The 10,587-nt window shown below is 42.0% G+C and overlaps 1 protein-coding gene across 1 annotated transcript; it reads right to left on the reverse strand.

The window, feature by feature from the left end:
* Positions 1–894: 894 nt before the first annotated feature.
* Positions 895–3,696, reverse strand: LOC110696699. Its single transcript, XM_021874051.1, has 3 exons — positions 1,958–3,696; positions 1,492–1,642; positions 895–1,392 (listed from the first exon to the last, which is right to left on the reverse strand). Exons 1-3 carry the CDS (start codon positions 3,694–3,696, stop codon positions 895–897), a joined length of 2,388 nt encoding a protein of 795 aa, XP_021729743.1.
* Positions 3,697–10,587: the final 6,891 nt, after the last annotated feature.

The raw sequence follows: 10,587 nt of genomic DNA on the forward strand, positions 1-10,587 counted from the left end.
AAGTTTATAGGGAGTGGTCCCTATAGGAGTCTTGAAGGAGGTCCTATAAGCCCAAAAAGAGTCAATGAGTTTGGAGGACCAATCCTTTCTCGTTCTTGCCACCGTCTTTTCCAAAATGATCTTAAGCTCCCTATTAGTTACCTCCGCTTGACCACTCGTTTGAGGGTGGTAGGAGAGCCCTCGCTTATGGGATACACCATACTTATCAAGAAGTCTAGCAAAAGTGTGATGCTTGAAATGTGACCCTCCATCACTAATGATAGCCCTAGGGACACCAAACCTCAGAAAGATCACCCTTTTGAATAAGTTCACAACCACCTTGGAATCATTTGTAGGAGAAGCCACGGCTTCTGCCCATTTGGAGACGTAATCTACGGCTACCAAGATGTATTTGTTCCCATTAGAAGAAATGAAGGGCCCCATGAAGTCTACTGCCCATACATCAAAAACTTCAAGCTCAAGGATGGGGTTTTGAGGCATTTCATCCCTCCTAGAGATGTTCCCCACTCTTTTACACCTATCACAAGTTTTAACAATTTGCCAAGCATCTTTGAATAGAGAGGGCCAAAAGAGCATACATTGCAAGACCTTGGAAGCGGTCTTTTGGGCACTCATGTGACCACCACAAGGGGATGAGTGGCACATTGAGAGCACATCTTGGAACTCTTCATTAGGAACACATCTTCTCAAAAGTCCATCTACCCCTCTCTTCAACAACATAGGGTCATCCCATATATACTTCTTTGCTTCATGCTTGAGCCTTCGATGTTGTTGAGGAGTGAAATCCGGGAGTACGGTACTACAAGCCAAGTAGTTCACAATATCCGCATACCAAGGCTCCGATTTTGCCTCAAGAGCATATAAGACATCATCCATTAGGGCATCTTCAATTGGCTAACCATCCTCATGTATTCTTGCACCTCCCAACCTAGAAAGGTGGTCCGCCACCACGTTCTCGGCCCCCTTCTTATCTCTCATTTCGTAATCAAAGTCTTGAAGGACCAAGACCCATCTCAACAACCTCGGTTTGGCCTCCTTCTTGCTTATCAAATATTTGAGAGCCGAGTGATCGGTATACACTATTGTCCTAGAAGCAATGAGGTAGGTTCTAAACTTCTCAAATGAATGAATAACCGCCAAGAACTCTTTCTCGGTAGTTGTATAATTCCGTTGAGCATCGTTGAGAGTCTTGGACAAATAGTATATAACATGAAGTTTCCCATCCTTTCTTTGTCCTAGAACCGATCCAATGGCCTCGTCGCTTGCATCACAAATTAGCTCGAATGGTAAAGACCAATCCGGTCCTTGGACTATGGGGGCGGTGCAAAGAGCCTTTTTCAACCTACAAAATGACTCATGGCAAGCTTCATCAAATACAAAATCTTTATCTTGCTGCAAGAGAGATGTGAGTGGCTTAGAAATTAAAGAAAAATATTTTATAAAACGACGATGAAACCCGGCGTGGCAAAGAAATGACCTCACTTCCCTTACATTGGTAGGGGGTGGGAGTTTCTCTATGACCTCCACCTTGGCTCTATCCACCTCGATGTCGGCATGGGAAATTTTGTGCCCAAGAACAATCCCATTCTCTACCATGAAATGGCATTTTTCCCAATTCAACACGAGATTAGCCATCTCACATCTTTCCAAACAACGAGATAAGTTAGATAGACAATTTTCATAGGTGGTCCCTCCAACGGAGAAATCATTCATGAAGACCTCTATCTCATCCTCAATCATATCACTAAAGATTGACATCATACATCTTTGAAATGTAGCGGGAGCGTTACAAAGCCCAAAAGGCATCCCACGGTACGCAAAGGTACCATAGGGACAAGTAAATGTTGTCTTCTCTAGATCCTTGGGATCAATCGGAATTTGGAAAAATCCCGAATATCCATCAAGAAAGCAATAGAAGGCATGCTTTGTAAGCCTCTCAAGCATTTGATCAATAAACGGTAATGGAAAATGGTCTTTAGAAGTGTTGGCATTCAATTGGCGGTAATCAATACACATACGCCAACCCGTAACAAGCCGGGTTGGGACTAATTGTTGCTTATCATTAACCATTACCGTCATACCTCCTTTTTTCGGCACTACTTGAACCGGGGATACCCAATCACTATGAGCAATTGGATAGATGATCCCTGCTTCAAGTAGCTTGGAAACCTCTTTCCTCACAACCTCTTGCATGGAAGGATTAAGCTTCCTTTGCCGTTGCCTACACGGCTTAGCACCCTCCTCTAAATCGATTTTATGCATGCATAGGGAGGGGCTTATACCCTTGAGAACATCAAGAGTATAACCCAAAGCCTTCCTATGCTTTTTCAGGACATTTAGCAATGAGGAGGTTTGCTCTTCCGTGAGGTTAGCATTGACAATAACCGGGGAAGTATCATTAGCATCCAAAAAGACATACCTCCAGCCCGAAGGTAGAGGTTTCAATTCTATCTTTGGAGCTCCCTTACCATTGGAGATCTCCTCCTTCTCTACCTTGAAGATTTCATGTGCTTGGAGCATCTCTTGGTCGGTGATTGTCTTCTCTTTCTCATCAAGTATTTCTTCATACAATTGCATCTCCTTTTGATCGCCTACTTCATTCTCATTCAACAAAACATTCTCAAGTAGATCATTAGAAGCATGCATATGAGGGTATCTAAACTCATTCATCAAATTTTCAATTGTATCTATTCTAAAGCATTCATTACTAGAGGAGGGTTGTCTCATTACCTTATTCAAGTCAAATTCAATAGAATCATTGTCAACCTTCAAGGTCATATTACCTTCTTTGACATCGATGATCGCTTTAGAAGTAGCTAGGAATGGCCTACCCAAAATTATAGGAATTCTTTCATCTTCATCCATCTCAAGGACATAAAAATCCACCGGAAAGGTGAACTTACCAACTCTAAGGGGGATGTCCTCTACTTTCCCTATAGGCAATTTTGTGGACCTATCCGCTAGTTGGAGAGTGATGTTTGTAGGTGAAAGGCTTCCCACATTGAGCTTTTGGTAGACCGAGAAGGGCATTAAACTCACACTAGCACCTAGGTCACACAAAGCCTTCCCCAAATGGATCTCATTGATAGAACAAGGAATGGAAAAACTACCGGGGTCTTGCAATTTGGTTGGTAGCTTACTAGAGAGAATGGCACTACAATTTGCAGTTAGATTAACAGTCTCAACTCCTCTCTTTCCATTCAAAAGGTCTTTTAGAAATTTAGAGTAGTGAGGCATCTCCTTCATAGCATCCACAAAGGGTATAGAAACATGCAAGCCTTTAACTACTTCTAAAAACTTTCCGAATTGGGTATCAAGCTTAGACCTAGCAAATCTTTGGGGAAAAGGCAACCTCTCATTCCTAGGTTGGAGATTAAGGGGTAAACGTGTTTGCTCTTTGGTGCTCTCCTTTTCGGGTATCTTCTCTTTTTCTCTCTCACCCCTCTCATGCTTTTCGGCACTTCCTTCTAGAACCTCACCCTCTCTTGATGACTCATCCTCAACCTCAAGTCCTATCCCTTTATCGAAACTCTTCTCTACATTTAAATCACTCTCAAGGATCTTCCCACTTCTAGTGGTAATGGAATACATAAATTTGGGGTTGACACCTTGGCTAGGTAAAGAAGAAGAGGAAGAAGGGGAGGATGAAGAACTTGGTTGGGCAATTTGGGAGATTTGGGTCTCAAGCATTTTCATGTGTGCCTTAATTTGTTTCTTTTCCTCCTCTTAAATCTTGTTGTAGCTCTCTTGATTCTTGATGAAATCTTGGAGCATGCCCATCATAGAATTCGGAGCGGCCTCAACTTGAGGAGGAGGTGTGTTAGAAATTTGGGCTTGTGGCCTAATTTGTTCAAAACCGGGAGGTCTATTTTGAGGCCTTCCATTTCCAGAACCGTGATTGGAATTAAAACGTTGTTGGTTGTTGGAATAGTGTTGTTGGTTTTGATTCCAATTGGGCCTTTGGTTTGAGTAACTTCTTCCATTGTAATTAGAAGAGTTCCCCTTACCTTGGCCTTGGTTATCATAACTACCACCACTTTGATTCCATTGATTTTGATTCCAACCTTGATTTTGATTCCAACCGCGGTTTTGGTTTTGATTCCAATTTGGCCGCATTCCAAAATTTCCCTCACGGGGGACAAAATTCATAGCATTAACATCTTCAACATTATCATCATCATTTTCTTGGGAAGGGCTTTAATATTCATTAATGGACATGCATTGTTCGGAATTATGGTCATAGTTTCCACATATATCACAAAACATACAACCGGGAGGCATAGCATTGTAATTAGAGGGAGAAGAAGTAGAAGGATTCATACCATGGCCTCTCTTGGTAGAAGGAGAGGAAGTATTTTGAGTGCTTGATTTCATGAGCTCCTTGATTTGTTTCGCCATCTTTGTCATTTGGTTGGAAAGATTTGTGATGGCATTGGTTTGCTCGATGGATTGCACTGTTCCTTTGCTTGAAGTGGCTTTCCTCTCACCTTCATACCAATCCTCATAATTCCGGACCACATCTTCTATTATGCTTTCAACTTCTCCCTCTCTCTTGTTCATAATAGGGCCACCAGCCCCGGCATCTAAACTTGTCTTGCTTTGGGGTGAAAGGCCTCCATAGAAAGTTTAAAGAATTTGGTAGTTGGGAATGCCATGATGAGAGCATTGTCTTTGGATTTCCTTGTACCTTTCCCAAGCCTCACATAGAGACTCACCTCCCCTTTGGCGAAAGCTTTGAATTTTAGAACGAGCCTCGGCAGTCTTCTTATGATTATAGAACCTTGCCAAAAATGCCGTAGTAACCTCATTCCATGTTGTGAGAGAACCGGGAGGCACGTCATTATTCAACCAATGCTCGGCTACTCCCATAAGAGAGAATGGAAACATCTTCAATCGAATGTACTCTTGGGTTACTCCGTTGATCTTGATGGTGTCACAATACTTGAGAAATTCTTTGAGATGCTCATGTAGGTTCTCAAACTTACCACCCGTGAATTGCCTCTTTTCTATCAAGGAGATGAAGTTAGGCTTGATTTCAAAATTGTTTGCTTGGGTAGTAGGAGCCAGGATCCCACTTTAAGAGGTATATGGTTCGGGTGCTCCAAGTTGCTTTAGTGACCTTTGATCACCCACGTTTCCTTGATCACCCATACTTTGTTGATTATGGTTATTGGCAAATGGGTTGGGATTTGAGCCTGTGGGTGATTCACTCTCCTCGCTTGAATTGGGTGAAGATGGGGTAGGGGAACTTCTCACTTCCTCTTGAAGTGGGTCTTCACCTCTCTCCCTTGCTTGTCTCCTCAATTACGTTAGAGTACGCTCTAGCTCGTGGTCTATGGACACCAAAGGCCTAGGGCTATTAAGCCTCCTGTGCATATACAAAGCTAAGCAAAAAGTGAGCACTGACAAGACACGGAAAAACAACAGAAAGAAACGAATGAACTAGTCTCAACAAGAAAATATACGCACAATGGAAACCGTTTCCCCGGCAACGGCGCCAATTTGACAGGCGGTGTTTTAGGTCGTTACTAAGACACCTCTATCAAATGATATTTGTAGTCCTAAACATGCAACTAAAAGAGCATAGAGGCAAGTCAAGGGTCGAACACAGGGAAACGATTAAGCACTGCTATCTATCTCCTAAAGTTAATCTAGTTCGGTCAAGGAAAATAGTGGATGAATTAAAGACTAAAGAGTATGTAAAATTAGTAAAAATAAATGCTAGGGGTAGGGGTCAAACATGCTATGAAGTCAAAGGAGCTAGGCTTAGGGAAGTAGGTTTACATGCAAACCAAGCAACTCATACAAGGCAAAGTCAAGAGTACTCTCTAATCACCTATCGGGATTAAGAGCTTTCCTAGTTAACATGCACTTACACTATCGTCATAAGGCATGCAATACTAAGGTTAGACAATAATCAATCACCCAATGACTATCATCATGATTTAATTCAAGTCACTCAACCACAACATGCATATGGCCATAAACATGGAGTAGCCAAAAAGTATAAGCGCAAGGAAGATTTAATTGCAAGTATTCCAAACTAGCCTAGCCTATCATACATCAAATTCAAAGCATGTCTCCACCAAACCCCTAGCAATAAGAAAACTACTCACAATCCATAACCCTAACTACAATTACACTAATCAACAAAGTAATTAAGAAATTAATGAGAGAGATGATAATTTCACCAATTAAACCAACAAAGATGGGAACTTTAAGCATATAACAAAAGAATAAAAAGAAGAATACCAATAGTTTCATTCAATACCAAGTGAGATGACAAACACCAATAGAGTTCCAAAATGCTTCCTCAAAATACCCAAAGTAGCTAAAATTGATAAATTGAAGATCTACACTAAGATCTATGGAAGAATTTCCAATACAAGAAAGCTAAAATCTATGCTAAGAATGTTCCTCTAAAGAGTATGCTGAAAGTTTCAATATGTGAATAATGAATGTTGCTTTCTCTCTCCTCTTCTCTGCTTTTTAAATCTGATTTTAGGTTATGGACCGCAGCAGACAGGCGCGCCGCGCTAGATGGTGACGCGGCCGCTCCTCAAGAAGCGCGCCCGCTCCTCAAGAAGCGCGCCCGCTCAAAAATGGGTGTCACAGGATTGGGCCAGCTCAGCGCGCGCCCGCGCCCAAGGTGGCGCGCCTGCGCCTATAGTTGCGCGCCCGCTCCAAACTGCTGGTTCAATGCTTCGATCCTTGCTCTGGCTCCTTGTCAATTCAAACCGCAATCAATTTGCAATTACAAAATAGGTAGGCGAAGCGTAATACAACGAAGAGGGAGGGGAGCAAAGCGTACCTAAACCAAATAAAAACACATTACGCAACACATAGGTAGACTGCTTAAATTAGGCAAAACATAACAAAAGCACACTAGGATGAACTGAATTATTGCTAAAACTACTAGAAAGAACTACCCTAGGAGTGACATAAATATCACTCATCACTCATCATCATGTTCATGAGTTCATCTCTGGAGACTGGGGTGGTTCCCTCTGAAGCAGGAGTCAACCCAAGCGGTCCCCTGGTAGGATGATTTGGGCCTGCTTGCTTCTCTGCTCGTTCCCTCTTGTCTTTGGAACGAGTATGCTTGGTTCTGAAGGAACCGTCGGCTGCTGTGTAGGTTTCAATCTCATGATTGTCAGCTGTGTCTTGGTCCGAGTGGACCTCAGCCTTACCAGCAGGTTGACTACTTTTACCCGGCTGTACCGGTTCTGAAGTCATTTAGAAAGTACTCTCCCCACAGACGGCGCCAGATGTTTGGGGGTTTTTTATGTGTCCTACGGGAGAGTTACAATTTCCTAGTATGCTCCTTCCTTCACCTGTACCTGCACAAATAACGGAATACTCCGGCTGGGGCTGGGGTGTTCCGCCTCCGAAGATTAAGTTAGTCTCTTTCTAAATGTGGAAATAAGACAATAAATGCTTCTCAATTTGAGAGCGTTTGCAAGGGGATTTGTGTTTTGTTGGTTTGTGGGAAAAATGATTCGATCCCCATTAATGACGTCTGCCCTTACTATTATAGTAGGGAGAACTGTACCTCAATTAGGGTACAATGACACGTGTCGCATAGGGATTGGGCCTTTGCTGACCGTTGCAAGCTTGACACGTGGCAGACCTTTATTGGGCCACATGTCTCAGGGTATTTTTACTCTAAACAGGGTGGGCGTTGGTGTGGTGGGTAAGGGGTAGTCTGGTGGCGCTGGTGTGGGTGTGGGTGGGGGTGGTTTGGGCAGGTGGGGTAGGGGCTTTTTTTAATTTTTAATTTTTTATTTTTCCGACGGAATTTTCCGTCGGAATATCCCGCCTTTGACGGACAATTCTGTCGGAACATCTCCCCCACCGACGGAAATTTCCGTCGGAAATTATCGCACTCTGACGGAAATTTCCTTTCGAACCTTGCGACGGATTTTCACTGAAAGTCAACAAAAGCGCCGACAGAACAAATTTTGTCAGAAAGGTCTATTCCGACGGAATTTCCAACGAAATATCGCAAAATTCCTACAAAAGGTCTTCCGACAATGCTTTTCGATGGAATTCCGTCGGAAATGGCCATTTCCGACGGAATTTCAGGGTTTTCCGACGGATTTTTTCCGTTGTTGATTGACTGTTTTCTAGTAGTGCAGGCGGAGGGAAATGATGATGACAACCCTAGTCATGGGTCCTCGTCGACAGATATGGTCCCACCTGGGTATAATACTCCGGTGGTACGCCCTTACGTGGTTCCAGACGCGTTTGCGGCTGGTCCATCGTCTCAGTTTGGTGGTGGTACGTACGAGGTTTGCTCGTCGTCGCAGCAGCCTGTGCCCACTCCCTTTGCTGGTGGGAGCTTTCAGTACGGTCCTCAGGGAGTTACTCAGTGGAAGGGTCCTACACTAGTGATCCCCACGACGGGCGGTGCTAATTCTATCCAGGAGCAGACTCCTCAGTCCGTGTACTTCTATGATGCGATGGGCATTCCTCGAGAGCCTCGTCCTCCAGCACCCTAGTTTTTCTTGCATTATGTTTCATTTTCTGGACTATTTGGACTTTGCTCATGGTGTTTTATACATTTTATTGAAACTTATGTACATATGTATATATTAGACTATATCTGTTTAGACTTTATCTAGTTATTTTATGTACTTTTTGTTTTCATCTGAGTATGTGATTTTGTGACAAATTTTGCGCAAATCTTCCGTCATTTTTATAGTCATTAGAGGGTATCCGACTTTCTCCCACAAAAGAAAAAATAAAAAAAGGAAAATGAGAACAACGTAAGTTTATAATTTATTAATTTGAAATTCCTAAAAAAGGAAATTCCAAATCAACTAGAATTAAATCAAAAAGGTTGAGTGATCATAGGAAAGGGTGAACAAAATTCGAATAAGGTAGGAAAAGTGAACAAAGTTGGATGTAATCCGGATAATCAAAGTACGAATTCGAATCAAAATCAAATCAATAAGTTAAACAGGACACGCCTTTTCCATCGTTGACGTCAAGTTCCATCGCGGAGCGACAGGCTTATCGCGGCGCGATGACTCTGTCGCGGCGCGATGGTTCTGTCGCGGCGCGATGGACATGGAGAATCCGTCTCCTAATAAAATTCAATTTCTGCTTCAATTTTGTTTATAAAAGCCCCCGAATTCGTCATATTCTGCATAATTCAAGTCATTAGCATCTATATTCTCTTAGCTTTAGTAGTCATGTCTAAGAGTTTATGTGAAATCACCAGTGAGTGGTGCCGGTCTCTGACCACTACTGAGAAAAAATAACTTGAACATCTCAATATGAATGGTCTATTGGGTATAAAGGGGGTAGATTTTATTAGCGATTTTATTCATGCCACCGTAGAATATTGGGACCCCAACACTCATTGTTTTAGGCTAGGAAACGATGAAATTATCCCCTTGCCAGAAGAATTTGGTGCTATTTTTGGCTTCCCCACCTTGCATCTTGATGTAATCCCCACAATATGTGAATATTACTATAAGGATTTTGAGCGTTTTTATAATCTTAAGGAAACTGATTTAAAATCTATAATTATTGGAAAACAAGTAGATCTAAGAAAATTTGCATCTTTTTTCTTTAATAGACCTAAGTCAAATTCTTTTCACATATATAGAAGGAGAGCATTTCTTTCCTGCATGTTTGGCCAATTCTTGCTCACTAGTGGTAGTATCCATATGGGTCAAGCTATTCTAGCATCCGTTATTGAGCTAATTGATGCTAGGAGAAATTCAATGCCTCTAATTGTTGGAGAAACAATGATGAGTTTAGATGAATTGAAAAAGGATCCCAAAACACCAACTCGAAGATCTCTAATATTATTACAGGTAGAAAATCAATACTCTTAATTACAGAAATCAAAAATATTTAATTTTGTAGTGTAATAACAATTTATTTTCAATGTTGCATATTTGGCTAATGGAAAGACTTGGATTAATCAGTCCTCCTGATAATATTGAAAAGTACACTCCTAATTGCCTTGTGAGAAAGAAGAAGCGATTTTCCATAGAGATGGGATATCGGGAGTGGAGCAAAATTTGAAGCTCGCGACTTCTTCATCAAGTGGGTTGTACTTTGGTGGAAGATTGAAAAGATGACTGGAGTCAATACTCAAGCTTTCTGTCGCGTTCCAAGCTTATCAAAGTTGACCTTTTGTTACCCCTCTAGAGTGATGAGGCAGTATGGTCTTGCTCAAACCATTCCTTCTAGTGATAATCGCCGTCCTTATGAGTATTCCGTATTAAAGAACGTTGAAAGGTTCAACGATTATTGGTATGGTAGACCCTTATGGACCATTGTATCTAATAGAGTCCCCCTCCTCTATTTTCTAGGGAACATAAACAATGGTTTCTTACTCGAGATCGAAAGGACAAGAACAAGGTTCGAAACTCAAACTTTAAAGGTGTAGAGAAGAGTAACATAAAAGACCGCCTAAGGGATAAGAAGGCTCCTCTTAAAGATCGTCTGGGCTCGAGAGTTGAATTCAAGACTCCTATCATGCCTAAGAAAAAGAGTGTTTCAGAGGGCAAAGGGAAGAGGAAAGCTACTCCTATAGAGAAGGAAAAGAAGACTTGGGTTGAGATGAAG

This window comes from Chenopodium quinoa, unplaced genomic scaffold, assembly GCF_001683475.1.
Source record: "Chenopodium quinoa cultivar QQ74 unplaced genomic scaffold, ASM168347v1, whole genome shotgun sequence".
NCBI classification, from domain to species: Eukaryota; Viridiplantae; Streptophyta; class Magnoliopsida; order Caryophyllales; family Amaranthaceae; genus Chenopodium; species Chenopodium quinoa.

What these genes read in the sequence shown, in the direction of transcription:
- LOC110696699 (XM_021874051.1), bottom strand. Translation starts at nt 3,696, where the DNA reads ATGAAAATGCTTGAGACCCAAATCTCCCAAATTGCCCAACCAAGTTCT. An exon ending in AAAGACCATTTTCCATTACC is followed by an intron (nt 1,643 to 1,957) that starts GTTTATTGATCA and finishes TTGTTTGGAAAG; the next exon opens with ATGTGAGATGGCTAATCTCG. An exon ending in AACTCCCACCCCCTACCAAT is followed by an intron (nt 1,393 to 1,491) that starts GTAAGGGAAGTG and finishes TCTCTCTTGCAG; the next exon opens with CAAGATAAAGATTTTGTATT.